The sequence below is a fragment of the Oncorhynchus mykiss genome, chromosome 21, assembly GCF_057628025.1.
Source record: "Oncorhynchus mykiss isolate SJ-2025 chromosome 21, ASM5762802v1, whole genome shotgun sequence".
Taxonomy (NCBI): domain Eukaryota; kingdom Metazoa; phylum Chordata; class Actinopteri; order Salmoniformes; family Salmonidae; genus Oncorhynchus; species Oncorhynchus mykiss.
The window spans coordinates 4,726,760-4,742,801 of NC_143042.1; the positions used below are offsets into that span (position 1 = coordinate 4,726,760).

The 16,042-nt window shown below is 45.2% G+C and overlaps 2 protein-coding genes across 7 annotated transcripts; both read right to left on the reverse strand.

Moving 5' to 3' along the window:
• Positions 1 to 910: 910 nt before the first annotated feature.
• Positions 911 to 3,806, reverse strand: LOC110499747 (fish-egg lectin). Of its 6 annotated transcripts, none has more exons than XM_090213550.1 (6): positions 3,754 to 3,799; positions 3,379 to 3,517; positions 2,743 to 2,868; positions 2,357 to 2,574; positions 2,110 to 2,228; positions 911 to 1,486 (listed from the first exon to the last, which is right to left on the reverse strand). In XM_090213550.1, the coding sequence occupies exons 2-6, from the start codon at positions 3,431 to 3,433 to the stop codon at positions 1,345 to 1,347; spliced, it is 660 nt and encodes a 219-aa protein (XP_090069676.1). In that variant the 5' UTR covers positions 3,434 to 3,517; positions 3,754 to 3,799; the 3' UTR covers positions 911 to 1,344. The 6 variants fall into 6 exon arrangements, with proteins under 6 accessions (XP_090069676.1, XP_090069675.1, XP_090069674.1 ...); XM_090213549.1 differs by having other exon boundaries at positions 2,312 to 2,574; positions 3,754 to 3,780; XM_090213548.1 differs by having other exon boundaries at positions 2,743 to 2,976; positions 3,754 to 3,780.
• Positions 3,807 to 6,762: 2,956 nt separating this feature from the next.
• Positions 6,763 to 10,450, reverse strand: LOC149972958 (uncharacterized). Its single transcript, XM_090213553.1, has 3 exons — positions 10,292 to 10,450; positions 9,966 to 10,199; positions 6,763 to 9,787 (listed from the first exon to the last, which is right to left on the reverse strand). Exons 1-3 carry the CDS (start codon positions 10,344 to 10,346, stop codon positions 9,618 to 9,620), a joined length of 459 nt encoding a protein of 152 aa, XP_090069679.1. The 5' UTR covers positions 10,347 to 10,450; the 3' UTR covers positions 6,763 to 9,617.
• Between the last annotated feature and the right edge of the window lie 5,592 nt (positions 10,451 to 16,042).

Below are 16,042 nucleotides of genomic sequence, written 5' to 3' on the forward strand. Positions count from 1 at the left end.
ACCAGACTTATACTGTTGTCGTGTCTTTACAATCATTAACTGAAGACGTATAGTTTTTATCAAAGATTCTTTGTAATTAGTATTACATGATTAGACTGATTAATCATTGATCATTGAATCATTGTAATTACTAGGAAGTTGGGGCACCAAGGAAAAATATTCAGATTACAAAGTTATCATTTCCTAAAATAACTTTTCAGATATTTTATCTGACCAATTAGTCTTCGAATTAATGAATTATTTATTTTACCTCACGTTAGTCTCATTCCAAACATCGTAAATTGTTGGTTATCTGCACAAACCCAGTCTTCACTATGAGTCATCCATACATCAATTGTCTTAAATCATTTATTTATTACTAACTAAGTAATTCACAGAAATTCATAAACAAACAAACAAACAAGGTGATTGTGGTTACAAGAAATGATAGGGGAATGTGCCCTAGTGGGCTAAACTGGCATGGCGGCTTGTTAGACAAAAGGGGAAGTCGACTAAGAAGTCACTACAGAGTGAGGGGGGGGGGGGGGGGGGGGGGGGGATTAGTCAGGCTATTTACAGAGCAATATGGTCTACAAAGAGTTTCCACAATATGTTTACATTCTAGGCAACTAGTCATTTGTTAATAATAAATTATACATTTGCCTCAGAGAGTAATGTAATGGGTAGTTACACATCTTTAATAGAGCACACTGTAAAAGGTGTTGTCAAATATGTACCTGGCACTACATCCATAAGGCACCTGTCAATCAAGCTATGCATCAGGGAACTAAAGGTTCACCAGTTCCTGCACACTGTAGCACTGTAGCACTGTAGTCTTATTAAACTTTCTAAGTAAGAAGATTCACAAAACAGATCTTTGCAGAGCAACCTTAAATCCCCCATGTTCAATATGATTTCAAACACACTAAAGTGAGTTTCAAAATGAATGCTTTATTTGCAGGAAATTATTATATAATGACCAGGATTCCATTCAATCCTATTGATGACCTCTGAAGCACAGCAAAACCCATGTGGATTGTGACCGTGCCCAAGTTTACACTACGATCAAATAGCAGCCATGGCAAAGCTCAATTGAAGTGTTGATCAATAATACACTTTTATAACGCTGTTGCTTGTCAAATTGTGTAAGAAAACATCATTGATAAATTCTTTATAATATCATTAAGATCAGTGTTTATTTTTTATAGAGATAAAGTACTGAAAATATAGTTAGAGCAATAGGTTTTAGAGTGAAGGATTCTTGTGAATTATTGTTGAGAATTGAGATTGTTCCAGACAGAGAGATCAATGAGTTAGCAAGTGAGCTTGTCAGATCCCGAACGTCCTTCAGATGCAGAGGAGAGGCTAATGTGTGCACACCATGGTGAAGCCAGAATTGGAGATGACCCAAAGACGGCCCAGATCGTAGGTCACGTGCTTCATTGGCATGCACATTGGGACATTGCTCCATCCAGTGCCCTCTGGTTTACTGGCTGTGATGCCGTCTCTGTGTTGAAGAAAGGGGTGGGGTTTGCGTTCAAAGTTTATAAAACATTTTTTGGACTTCAATAATTGAATATAGCTATTGATTTGAAAGAATATAACTTATGACTCTTGAGCTTAACACAACCGCATCAGAAGCCAAAATGTATGTTTTTATTCAATTGTTCTAAACAATGTTATTTAAAAAAAATGTGTTGTTTAAAAAAAAAAACATTTTTTCTCATGGATCCATATTGATTGAATCCGTAGCCCCATGTATGAATTTGAGAGTGGTTATATTTCTCTAGCTACATACCTCATCTGTTTACCAAAACAAGTGGTGGGATGGCCAAGTAGTTTTTTTAAATCCCAAACTGTAGCTTTAAAGGATACCCAACCTTTGCTAATTTTACTGTACACTGTGTACACATTTCTTTATAAGTCTTATACATTTAGATCTGATTTATATTTACCAGATTTTATTTATACATCTGTTTTAATTTTTGTGTAAAGCGCTTCACAAAGCATGTACTGTAAGGACCAGAGTTATTCATAAAGGTATATCATTATTGTTATAAGTTATTTTCAAGTTAATAATGTTGAGGGGGAAAGGGTGGAACCATACACAAATTTAAGTTGCAACCTTACCTGGTATAAACTTGGCATGCAGAGTTGACCCCAAAGACACTACCATCAGTTGCCACCTCAATCATGGAAAGCTTGCCATCAATGTGTCTCCACCCGTTGTTTTGGCAGTCTTGATTCAACTGGAACAGATTCAATCAGGGTTTTAGGACAATTTCAACAGTCATAATATGAAACAGTTTTAGAATAACTGACACTCTCCAACCTCTACTACTCTGCTCCAGCTCTCCCACTCTTTCCCAGATCTTACACTCATTAAGTAGATATCATCATTCTTGTTGACTGCCCAGCAGCCAAAATGTCCGCAACTAGAATACTTCACAGCTCCTGGCAACCTTATCCCTCGAAGGGATGAGTCAGCACCCATGAAGCCAAGTGAGGCACTTCTTGAAAGACACCCTGTTACATAGTCCATGTTGGCCACCACAACAAACTGGTCCCCTCCAGCATCCAGCTGCTTTACACCGGCTGAAGATCACAAAGACAGAGACAGACAAGCAAACAAGGAGTCTGTGGGTACTTCCAAATGACCTACAATGGCATAATGTTAACATGTATAATTTACCCTGATGGTAATCAAGAAGCTAAGAAGTAGGTGTTCTCTGGGTTCATAATTTAGTAATGTTCTCCACTTACTTGCAAATCGAGCCCAGTTACCGGCCACATACTTGAACATGAGGTTTCCGTTGCTGACACCCCAGATCCCTGTTGGTCCTACAGTGATATGCCTCAGGGAACCAGGCAGGCGGATCCATTCATTACCTACCAGGTAGTAGGGGGTTTGACTTGTGTCCGTAGCAACCACTTGCCCCAGTCCTGCATCTATCTGCATCAGATTCTTGATAGCCACTACAATCTGACAGTCCCAGGCTATTAGCCACTATCAGTCCCAGGCTATTAGCCACTATCAGTCCCAGGCTATTAGCCACTATCAGTCCCAGGCTATTAGACACTATCAGTCCCAGGCTATTAGCCACTATCAGTCCCAGGCTATTAGCCACTATCAGTCCCAGGCTATTAGCCACTATCAGTCCCAGGCTATTAGCCACTATCAGTCCCAGGCTATTAGCCACTATCAGTCCCAGGCTATTAGCCACTATCAGTCCCAGGCTATTAGCCACTATCAGTCCCAGGCTATGGAGACACCAGATCAAAGACACATAGAGTAAACCAGCAAAAAGGAGGATGAAATCATGGAGCCAACTTCATGATCCATTCCAAGTTTAACGTAGAGCTGCCTATAAAAATATTTTTCAGATGATGGTAACTTACCATGACTGATGGTCAGAAGACAGAGGACCAATAGGACGGCTGCAGTGGTTCTCATGATGTCTCTGTAGAGTGACGGTATACGTTTGGTTGCAGTTTGGTTGAACACAGACTTGTCCCTCTTATATAGCCCTGCAAACAGCTTTCAACCCCCATGAAATAATTATTAATGAGCTTTTTATATTTGACAAACAACCTGTTCCAATAAAAAGTTAAGAGGAGGATATAACCCCACCCTCTCCCATACACAGACACACAACAATATTATCCACTAAACAAAAATATGAAACGCAACATGCAAAATATTTTTTAGTTTTATGAGCTGAAATACAAGATCCCAGAAATGTTCTATACACACAACAAGCTTATTTCTCTCACCTACTGTCCTTGGCAGGTGGCGTATTTGTAGTGCTGTTTGATAAGGTTGCTAAGTGTTATAGGAGGACCCATGTAATGTTTACACTGTACCAGACTGAGTGTAACGCATTTTTTTACCCCTACCACCCCCCTCATTGGAGGACGAATGTATTTTCAATTTTGTAACTTAAGTAATTTTTTATTTAAATTGTTATTTTCTTTAAAAACGTACACTACATGACCAAAAGGAAAGTACATCTCATTCCAAAATCATTAACATTAATATAGAGTTGCCCCCCTTTGCTGCTATAACAGCCTCCACTCACCAAGGAAGGCTTTCCTCTAGATGTTCAGCCACAAGAGCATTAGTGAGGTTGGGCACTGATGTTGGGCGAATAAGCCTGTTTAAAGCTGGGTTTTGTTTCATTGTTGAACTTTCCTAATTTATATATAGATTGATTTTCGAAAAATATAACTTTTAAATGCCTCATGAGCTTAAAACAGAATAAAACATGTAAACTTTCACTAAATTGTTTGTCAACAATATTATTGTAAACAAACAATGAATAGCTTTATAAAACATGTTTAAAGAATAACAATTTTGTTCTCATCTGTCTGTCCTTATATCTAAAGTTCCATCTATGAATTTGAGAGTGGCTATATTTCTCTTACCCCATCCCTCATCCATTTACCAAAACAAGAGGCCATTTAGTTGTTTTTATCCCAAACTGTAGCTTTATTCTACCGTACAGTGTCTTCACATTCCCTCATGAGTCTATTATGAGTTTAGATTTGATTATATCTTCCTGATGTTATTTATTTCTTTAAATGTTTGTGCAAAGCACTTCACAAAGCATGTACATTAAGGATAAGAGTCAGGGGCGCAACTTTGGTTTTAGAAGTGGGAGGGACATAGATGTTTTTATTGTTTTTATTTAGTGGGTAGATTAGCTTTAAAATTGCAGATACAATGTAATTGTCTGCATAATTTCCAATCCCCCACATATGTTTTTCAAATATATGTATATTTTACACTAAACCTACCATCACGCTTCTAATTGGAGTAAACAAATGGATATCATCAAATGGGCTTCTACTTCCAGCTTATACATACTACATACATTTAATGGACAAAGTATATTTTACAATAGTTATCTTTTGTTAGATTTGTCCCATCCTTCAGCTCTACTCAACCCCTCCCATCTATCTCCGAACACCATCAGTTCTGATTACTTTCCCCATTACTTTTTCCAAATTTTGTTACGTTACAGCCTTATTCTAAAATGGATTAAATTGTTTTTTTTACCCCTCATCGATATTCACACAATTCCCCATAATGACAAAGCAAAAACAGGTTTTTAGACTTTTCCATACATTTATTACAAATAAAAAACTGAAATGTCTTATTTACGTAAGTATTCAGATCCTCAATTGATGGGACATAATTTGGAAAGGCACACACATGTCAATATAAGGTCCCACAGTTGACAGTGCATGTCAGAGCAAAAACCAAGCCATGAGGTCGAAGGAATTGTCCTTAGAGCTCTGAGACAGGATTGTGTCGAGGCACAGATCTGGGGAAGGGTACAAAAAAAAAAAAAAACTATTGTTTTCACTATATATTTTACCTCTTGGTGATGTCATTCGGAAACATAATGTTAACACTGCTATGCGGACGATACACAGCTGTACATTTCGATGAAACGTGGTGAAGCCCTAAAATTGCCCTCCCTGGAAGCCTGTGTTTCAGACATAGGAAGTGGATGGCGGCAAATTTTTACTTTTAAACTTGGACAAAACAGAGATGCAAGTTCTAGGTCCCATGAAACAAAGAGATCTTCTGTTGGAACACAACAAACATCTTGATGGTTGTACCGTCGTCTCAAATAAAACTGTGAAGGACCACGGCGTTACTCTGGACCCTGGTCTTTCTTTTGAAGAACATATTAAGACTGTTTCAAGGACAGCTTTTTTACGTAACATTGCAAAAAATCTAACTTTCTGTACAAAAACGATGCAGATCAAATTAATCCATGCGTTTGTCACTTCTAGGTTAGACTACTGCAATGCTCTACATTCCGTCAACCTGGATAAAGCACTAAATAGACTTCAGTTATTGCTAAACACTGCTGCTAGAATCTTGACTAGAACCAAAAAATGTGATCACATTACTCCAGTGCTAGCCTCCCTACACTGGTTTCCTGTTAAGGCAAGGGCTGATTTTTAGATTTTACTGCTAACCTACAAAGCATTACATGGGCTTGTTCCTACCTATCTCTCTGATTTGGTCCTGCCGTACATACCTACACGTACGCCATGGTCACAAGACGCAGGCCTCCTAATTGTCCCTAGAATTTCTAAGCAAACAGCTGGAGACAGGGCTTTCTCCTATTGAGCTCCATTTTTATGGAATGGTCTGCTTGCCCATGTGAGAGACGCAGACTCGGTCTCAACCTTTACGTCTTTATTCAAGACTCATCTCTTCAGTAGGTCCTATGATTGAGTGTAGTCTGGCCCAGGAGTGTGAAGGTGAACGGAAAGGCTCTGGAGCAACGAACCGCCCTTGCTGTCTCTGCCTGGCCGGTTCCCCTCTTTCCACTGAGATTCTCTGCCTCTAACCCTATTACAGGGGCTGAGTCACTGGCCTACTGGTGCTCTTCCATGCCATCCCTAGGAGGGGTGCGTCACTTGAGTGGGTTGAGTCACTGACGTGGTCTTCCTGTCTGGGTTGGCGCCCCCCCTTGGGTTGTGCCGTGGCGGATATCTTTGTGGGCTATACTCGGCCTTGTCTCAGGATAGTAAGTTGGTGGTTGAAGATATCCCTCTAGTGTTGTGGGGGCTGTGCTTTGGCAAATATACCCTGCTTGTTTGGCCCTGTCCGGGGGTATCATCGGATGGGGCCATAGTGTCTCCTGAGCCCACCTGTCTCAGCCTCCAGTATTGATGCTGCAGAAGTTTGTGTCGGAGGGCTAGGGTTAGTCTGTTATATCTGGAGTATTGTGAATTTAAGTATGCTCTCTCTAATTCTCTCTTTCTTTCTTTCTTTCTTTCTTTCTTTCTCTCTCTCGGAGAACCTGAGCCCTAGGACCATGCCTCAGGACAACCTGGCATGATGACTCCTTGCTGTCCCCAGTCCACCTGGCCGTGCTGCTGTTCCAGTTTCAACTGTTCTGCCTGCGGCTATGAAACCCTGACCTGTTCACTAGACGTGCTACCTGTCCCAGACCTGCTGTTTTCAACTCTCAAGAGACAGCAGGACCGGTAGAGATACTCTCAATGATCGGCTATGAAAAGCCAACTGACATTTACTCCTGAGGTGCTGACCTGTTGCACCCTCGACAACTACTGTGATTATTATTATTTGACCATGCTTGTAATTTATGAACATTTGAACATCTTGGCCATGTTCTGTTATAATCTCCAGCCGGCACAGCCAGAAGAGGACTGGCCACCCCTCATAGCCTGGTTCCTCTCTAGGTTTCTTCCTAGGTTTTGGCCTTTCTAGGGAGTTGTTCCTAGCCACCGTGCTTCTACACCTGCATTGCTTGCTGTTTGGGGTTTTAGAATGAGTTTCTGTACAGCACTTTGAGATATCAGCTGATGTAAGAAGGGCTATATAAATACATTTGATTTGATTTTGATTTGATTTACATCTAAAGGCTATCAAATCTGGTCGTCTATTGCGTTGGGGACAGAGAATAAAAGGAGCAGATTTATGGGCATGGTAGAAAAGATTCAGGGCATAATGTACAGACAGGGGTTTGATAGGGTGTGGGAACCGTGGAGGTAAACCTAGGCATTGAGTGACAATAAGAGAAGTTGCATCTCTGGAGGTGCTAGCTCCGCAGTAAAATAAAACAATGTTAACTACCCTAAACAACAGTATAAAAGCCATATGGACATTAGAGAGAGACTTAAAGCGAGGCATAAAGCAATCACAGTTGTTGATTGGGAGAGTAAGCTAAGACAACAACGGGTAAGACAGCAACAGCCAATCAGCTAAGACAACAACAACAGGTAAAATGGCGATGAATGGGCAGAGAGGGTCAGTTAACTACACACAGGGCCTGAGTTTGAAGTCTGGGGCCTAAAGATAAACAAAATGGAGTACCGTGATTAATGAACAGTCCAGCAGGCATCAGCTATGGAGCCAGGCATCATAGGGTCCAGTGAACAGCAATAAATGAAACAGGGAAGTCGTTACTACGCTAGCAAGCGGGAGACACGGCGTTCATAAAGGTTAGCAGGCCAGGGCTAGCAGAAGCGTCTTCACCGATGTCCGACAAGGGCCGGTTGAGGGAACATCGGACAAAATTACGTCGGCAGACCAGACGTGATGGATCGGCGGGGCTCCGTGTCGACAAAGGGTCCAGGCCAATTGGCAAAAGAGGTATTGTCGCTGGAGTAATTTTGTTTGCTAGCCAGGAGATGCCCCTGGCTCAGGGCTAACTGGTGCTAGCTTCGGGACAAGGGCGTTAGCCACTATAGCCACTCGGTAGCAGCTAGCTAGTTGCGATGATCCGATGCAAAGGTTCAGAGCTTACGGCAGGAATCCAGCGATGTAGTGGCTTCTAGTTTTGCTAGTGAAGAGTCGGGGGGGCATCAGCTGTGTAGTCGAGTGATCATAGGGTCTACTGAGCAGGCCGGGAGATGGGCCTGGCTCAAAGGCTAGCTTCGGGGCTGGGCCAGTCGGTAGCAGCTAGCTAGCTGTGGTGATCTGGAGTAATGGTCCAGTAATGGAGTAATCTGGAGTAATGGTGAGCAGTCCAATATTCTCAGGGTTGATATCGCACTGAGCAGACTGGCGGGTATTATCCAAGGTAAAAGCGGCTGGTGTCTGAGCTAGAGGTAAAGGCCGCTAGCAGTGGCTAACAATGACTAACTAGCTAGTAGCTAATTAGCTGATTAGCATCTGATGGCTAGCTTCTGATGGAGGTTCTAGCTGTCTAAAAGCAATAGCGGATCCGTATCACATTGGGTGAGGCGGGTTGCCATCTTGGATCACTATGTGATACTACTTTGAAGAATCTAAAATATTAAATATATTTTGATTTGTTTAACACTTTTTTGGCAACTACATGATTCCATATGTGTCATTTCACAGTTTTGATGTCTTCACTATTATTCTACAATGTAGAAAATAGTTCAACTAAAGAAAAACCCTTGAATGAGTAGATGTGTCCTAACTTTTGACTGGTACTGTAGGTGTTTGGAAAGTTGTTGACTGAGACATGGGAATGAAGAAAGATTTCATTCTGTCCAAACATGTTATTGTTGAATCTCATGGATCCTAAGGGGGGAAGCACAGGGCAAATGTCTGGTTTCAGTCACAGATAAGGGAGGACAGGCGTGGATTAAGGAGGAGAGAGGAATTCGGCCCAGGTCACAGGTCAGATGGAGTGAGAAGGAACAGACCACAAAGGTTTTAGCGTCAAGCGGGGCCATGACTACACCAGTGAGAGGAACCAAACAAGTTCTTGACTAGCAACAGAGATGTATTGGCTGTCTAGATGTGCAAGGAGTTGATTCCGGCTAGTGGGAGGACCAGTGGGTGAATGAACTTAGTTTGAGCTTTTCGTGAGTTTTTACTCTGTTTGTTCAGAACCTAACACAACCTTACCTAGTTTAAACATCACCCCAAAAGTTGACCCCACTACCATCAGTTTCCACCTCAATCACAAAAAGCTTGCTGTCAATGGGACTCCACCCGTTGTTTAGGCAGTCTTGATTCAGCTGGAAACAAACAGATTCACTCAGGGTTTTAGGACAATTTCAACAGTCATAATATGAAACAGTTTTAGAATAACTGACACTCTCCAACCTCTACTACTCTACTCCAGCACTCACACTCTTTCCCAGATCTGACACTCATTAAGTAGATAACATCATTCTTGTTGATTGCCCAGCAGCCAAAGGGTCCACAACTGTAGTTCTTCACACTTCCTGGCACTCTTGTCCATGGAAGGGGTGTCTGGTCCCTTGTGCGAGTCCGACAGTATGGAGTATCGTCCAACAATAAACTGAACACCTCCAGCATCCACCTGCTTCAGAAAGCCTGAAGACAACAAAGACAGATGGACAGACAAGCAAACGGGAGCACGTATCTGTGAATTCTGCCAAATGACTTACATGTTAAAATTGTAAAACATCATTTTTTCAACACCCTTATGATATCAGGAAGGCTAAGAAGCAGGTGTCCTCTGGATAAATATTGAGTAATGCTCTCCACTAACCTGCAGCTTGCACCCATTTACCGGCCACAAACTTGTAGATTAAGTCTGCTTTGTTGACACCCCAGATCCCTGCTGGTCCTACAGTGATATGCTTCAGGGAACCAGGCAGGCGGATCCATTCATCACCTACCAGGTAGTAGGGGATTTGACTTGTGTCTGTTGCAACCACTTGTCCCAGTCCTGCATCGATCTGCATCAGATTCTTGATGTTTACTACCTCCTGACAGTCCCATGCTATGGAGACAAAGACATATGGGTAGATTGCACCAATAAAATCTTGATCAATTCCAAGTTGACCAAGCATGTTTCAGATTATGGTAATTTACCGTGACTGACGGCCAGGAGACAGAGGACCAATAGGATGGCTGCAGTGGCTCTCATGATGTCTCTGTAGATCTACAGTATAAGTTGCGATTTTACATCAAACTTCAATCGTCCCATTGCAGGGCTTTGCGCTTTAATAGCCCTGCACACAGCTTTAAAAGCAATGATGGCTTCCTGTTCCACCTGTATTTTTTTATTTTTAATTTTACCTTAATTTTACTAGGCAGGTCAGTGAAGAACAAATTCTTATTTTCAATGACGGCCTAGGAACAGTGAGTTAATTGCCTTGATCAAGGGCTGAACAACAGATTTGTACCTTGTCAGCTCGGGGATTTTGCAACCATTAAGTAGATGTCATGCTGCCCTGCTACCAAATTGCTGCCCTGCTACCAAATTGCTAGTCCAACGCTCTAAACACTAGGCTACCCTGCTGCCCCGTATATCAAAGAGTTGAAGGGAGGCTGGACCAAGAAAGGCTTTTCTTGTTATTTTTTAATGGTTAGGGTAAATACAGACAATTTATGGATAAGTGAAAGACCCCATTACCAAACTGATACTGCCCCCTACCTAACTGCTGCTGCCCCCCTACCTAACTGCTACTGCCCCCCTACCTAACTGCTGCTGCCCCCCTACCTAACTGCTGCTGCTACCCCCTACCTAACTGCTGCAGCCCTGCTACCTAACTGCTGCTACCCCCTACCTAACTGCTGCTACCCCCTACCTAACTGCTACTGCCCCCTACCTAACTGCTGCTACCCCCTACCTAACTGCTGCAGCCCTGCTACCTAACTGCTGCTACCCCCTACCTAACTACTGCTGCCCCACTACCTAACTGCTGCTGCCCCCCTACCTAACTGCTGCTGCCCCCCTACCTAACTGCTGCTGCCCCACTACCTAACTGCTGCTGCCCCCCTACCTAACTGCTGCTATCCCCTACCTAACTGCTGCTACCCCCTACCTAACTGCTGCTGCCCCCCTACCTAACTGCTGCTACCCCCTACCTAACTGCTGCAGCCCTGCTACCTAACTGCTGCTGCCCCCCTACCTAACTGCTGCTGCCCCCCTACCTAACTGCTGCAGCCCTGCTACCTAACTGCTGCTACCCCCTACCTAACTGCTGCTACCCCCCTACCTAACTGCTGCTACCCCCCTACCTAACTGCTGCTACCCCCTACCTAACTGCTGCTGCCCCCCTACCTAACTGCTGCTGCCCCCCTACCTAACTGCTGCTGCCCCCCTACCTAACTGCTGCTATCCCCTACCTAACTGCTGCTACCCCCTACCTAACTGCTACTGCCCCCTACCTAACTGCTGCTACCCCCTACCTAACTGCTACTGCCCCCTACCTAACTGCTGCTATCCCCTACCTAACTGCTGCTACCCCCTACCTAACTGCTACTGCCCCCTACCTAACTGCTGCTACCCCCTACCTAACTGCTACTGCCCCCTACCTAACTGCTGCTACCCCCTACCTAACTGCTACTGCCCCCTACCTAACTGCTGCTACCCCCTACCTAACTGCTGCTGCCCCACTACCTAACTGCTGCTGCCCCCCTACCTAACTGCTACTGCCCCCTACCTAACTGCTGCTGCCCCCCTACCTAACTGCTGCTGCCCCCCTACCTAACTGCTGCTGCCCCCCTACCTAACTGCTGCAGCCCTGCTACCTAACTGCTGCTGCCCCCCTACCTAACTGCTGCTACCCCCTACCTAACTGCTGCTGCCCCCCTACCTAACTGCTGCTGCCCCCCTACCTAACTACTACTGCCCCCTACCTAACTGCTGCTATCCCCTACCTAACTGCTGCTACCCCCTACCTAACTGCTGCTGCCCCCCTACCTAACTGCTGCTGCCCCCCTACCTAACTGCTGCTGCCCCACTACCTAACTGCTGCTGCCCCCCTACCTAACTGCTGCTACCCCCTACCTAACTGCTGCAGCCCCTCTACCTAACTGCTGCAGCCCCCCTACCTAACTGCTGCTGCCCCACTACCTAACTGCTACTGCCCCCCTACCTAACTGCTGTTGCCCCACTACCTACTGTCCTGCTACCTAACTGCTACTGCCCTGCTACTGTCCTGCTTCCTAACTGCTACTGCCCTGCTACTGCCCTGCTACCTAACTGCTACTGCCCTGCTACCTAACTGATACTGCTGCAACTTAAAGGGAAACGCAACGCTGTTTTGTCAATCTCTTGTATCAGTATCATGTTGAAATGGAATGGAATGTTATAAATATTTCTCCAGGCACGACAAGACTGTGGCTTCTATGAAAACTGGCCTGAGTAGCCACAGACCAGATAAACAGATACAACAATCTCACTAGTGTAGACAGGGCAAACCCGTTTTCACGATTTCTGTTAGTTCCATTTATAGTACAATTATTATTATTTTTAATCAATAGTCAATATGCAGAAACAGTTTGTGATCCTCTGAAAAGCTAATGTACTCAGATGACTTGTATTTTAACACATTATCAACTGCATATGCACCAAAAACCCTGTTGTTTTGACAAGTGGCATTTGATCAGATCGAACACAACTGACACATCTGGTGAACCATTTGTTTATTATTGGTAAGAAGAGAATTTGATAAAAACAGTCATCTACATTTTAGAGTGTCGGATGGAGATTCAGGGAGGCTGCCGAAACAGGGAGTGAAACCAAATCTGTTACTGTCATGTATTGTCATGTTGTGTCTTGTTTCTGTCCTTTCCCTTCACCCTGTCTCCCTCTGCTGGTCGTTATTAGGTTACCTTTTCTCCCCCTCTTTCCCCCAGCTGTTCCTTGTCTCCTCCTAACTACCTCGTCACCCCTTTTCCCACCTGTTCCCTTTTTCCCTCTGATTAGTCCTCTATATCTCTCTCTGTTTTGTTTCTGTCTTTGTCGGATTCTTGTTTGTGTTTCATGCCTGAACCAGACTATCGTCATGTTTGCTGCAACCTTGTCCTGTCCTGTCGGAATCTGCCGGTCCATCTGAGCCTACGTTTGTTTTGTTATTAAAGAAGCTCTGTTTACGTTAATTCGCTTTTGGGTCCTCATTCACGCACCTTAACAGAAGAATCCGACCAAGAATGGACCCAGCGACTTCGGATCCTCTCCACTCAGCCGTCGAGATCCAGGGAGCGATGCTAGGCAGACACAAGCAGGAATTGTCTGCTGCTCGACATGCCGTTGAGACCCTGGCCACCCAAGTCTCCAACCTCACAGAACAGGTTCACCATCTCCGCCTCGATCCACCGGCCACTCCCAGGGCTTTCGAATCTCCGGAGCCCAGAATCAATAACCCACCGTGTTACTCTGGGGAGCCCACTGAATGCCGCTCGTTCCTCACCCAGTGTGATATTGTGTTTTCTCTCCAGCCCAACACTTACTCCAGGAGCACTGCTCGTGTCGCCTACGTCATATCTCTCCTTACTGGACGGGCTCGTGAGTGGGGCACGGCAATCTGGGAGGCAAGGGCTGAGTGTACTAACCAGTATCAGGACTTTAAGGAGGAGATGATACGGGTTTTTGATCGATCTGTTTTTGGGGAGGAGGCTTCCAGGGTCCTGTCTTCCCTATGTCAAGGTAATCGATCCATAACAGACTACTCTATTGAGTTTCGCACTCTTGCTGCCTCCAGTGGCTGGAACGAGCCGGCTTTGCTCGCTCGTTTTCTGGAGGGTCTCCGCGCAGAGGTAAAGGATGAGATTCTCTCCCGGGAGGTTCCTTCCAGCGTGGATTCCTTGATTGAACTCGCTATTCGCATTGAGCGACGGGTTGATCTTCGTCACCGAGCTCGTGGAAAGGAGCTCGCGTTCTCCGTTGCCCCCCTCTCCGCATCACTACCATCTTCCTCTGCCGGCTCGGGTGCTGAGCCTATGCAGCTGGGAGGTATCCGCATCTCGACTAAGGAGAGGGAACGGAGAATCACCAACCGCCTCTGTCTCTATTGCGGTTCTGCTGGTCATTTTGTCACTTCATGTCCAGTAAAAGCCAGAGCTCATCAGTAAGCGGAGGGCTACTGGTGAGCGCTACTACTCCTGTCTCTCCTTCAAGATCCTGCACTACCTTGTCGGTCCATCTACGCTGGACCGGTTCGTCAGCTTCCTGCAGTGCCTTAATAGACTCTGGGGCGGAGGGCTGTTTTATGGACGAGACCTGGGCTCGGGAACATGACATTCCTCTCAGACAGTTAAGGGAGTCCACGGCCTTGTTCGCCCTGGATGGTAGTCCTCTCCCCAGGATTCAGCGTGAGACGCTACCTTTAACCCTCACTGTTTCTGGTAATCATAGCGAAACCATTTCTTTTTTAATTTTTCGTTCACCTTTTACACCTGTTGTTTTGGGCCATCCCTGGCTAGTTTGTCATAATCCTTCCATTAATTGGTCTAGTAATTCTATCCTCTCCTGGAACGTCTCTTGTCATGTGAAGTGTTTAATGTCTGCTATCCCTCCTGTTTCCTCTGTCTCTTCTTCACAGGAGGAGCCTGGTGATTTGACAGGGGTGCCGGAGGAATATCACGATCTGCGCACGGTGTTCAGTCGGTCCAGGGCCACCTCTCTTCCTCCACACCGGTCGTATGATTGTAGTATTGATCTCCTTCCGGGAACCACTCCCCCCCGGGGTAGACTATACACTCTGTCGGCTCCCGAACGTAAGGCTCTCGAGGATTATTTGTCTGTAGCTCTTGCCGCCGGTACCATAGTCCCCTCCTCCTCTCCCGCCGGAGTGGGGTTTTTTTTTGTTAAGAAGAAGGACGGGTCCCTGCGCCCCTGCATAGATTATCGAGGGCTGAATGACATAACAGTGAAGAATCGTTATCCGCTTCCTCTTATGTCTTCAGCCTTCGAGATCCTGCAGGGAGCCAGGTTTTTCACTAAGTTGGACCTTCGTAACGCTTACCATCTCGTGCGCATCAGGGAGGGGGACGAGTGGAAGACGGCGTTTAACACTCCGTTAGGGCACTTTGAATACCGGGTTCTTCCTTTCGGCCTCGATAACGCTCCAGCTGTCTTTCAGGCATTAGTCAATGATGTCCTGAGAGACATGCTGAACATCTTTGTTTTCGTTTACCTTGACGATATCCTGATTTTTTCACCGTCACTCCAGATTCATGTTCAGCACGTTCGACGTGTCCTCCAGCGCCTTTTAGAGAATTGTCTTTTTGTGAAGGCTGAGAAGTGCTCTTTTCACGCCTCCTCCGTCACATTTCTCGGTTCTGTTATTTCCGCTGAAGGCATTAAGATGGATCCCGCTAAGGTCCAAGCTGTCATCGATTGGCCCGTTCCTAAGTCACGCGTCGAGCTGCAGCGCTTTCTCGGCTTCGCGAACTTCTATCGTCGTTTCATCCGTAATTTCGATCAGGTGGCAGCTTCTCTCACAGCCCTTACTTCTGTCAAGACGTGCTTTAAGTGGTCCGTTTCCGCCCAGGGAGCTTTTGATCTCCTCAAGAATCGTTTTACATCCGCTCCTATCCTTGTTACACCTGACGTCTCAAGACAGTTCGTTGTCGAGGTTGACGCGTCAGAGGTGGGCGTGGGAGCCATTCTTTCTCAGCGCTCCCTCTCTGACGACAAGGTCCACCCATGCGCGTATTTTTCTCATCGCCTGTCGCCATCGGAACGTAACTATGATGTGGGAAACCGCGAACTGCTCGCCATCCGCTTAGCCCTAGGCGAATGGCGACAGTGGTTGGAGGGGGCGACCGTTCCTTTTGTCGTTTGGACTGACCATAGGAACCTTGAGTACATCCGTTCTGCCAAACGACTTA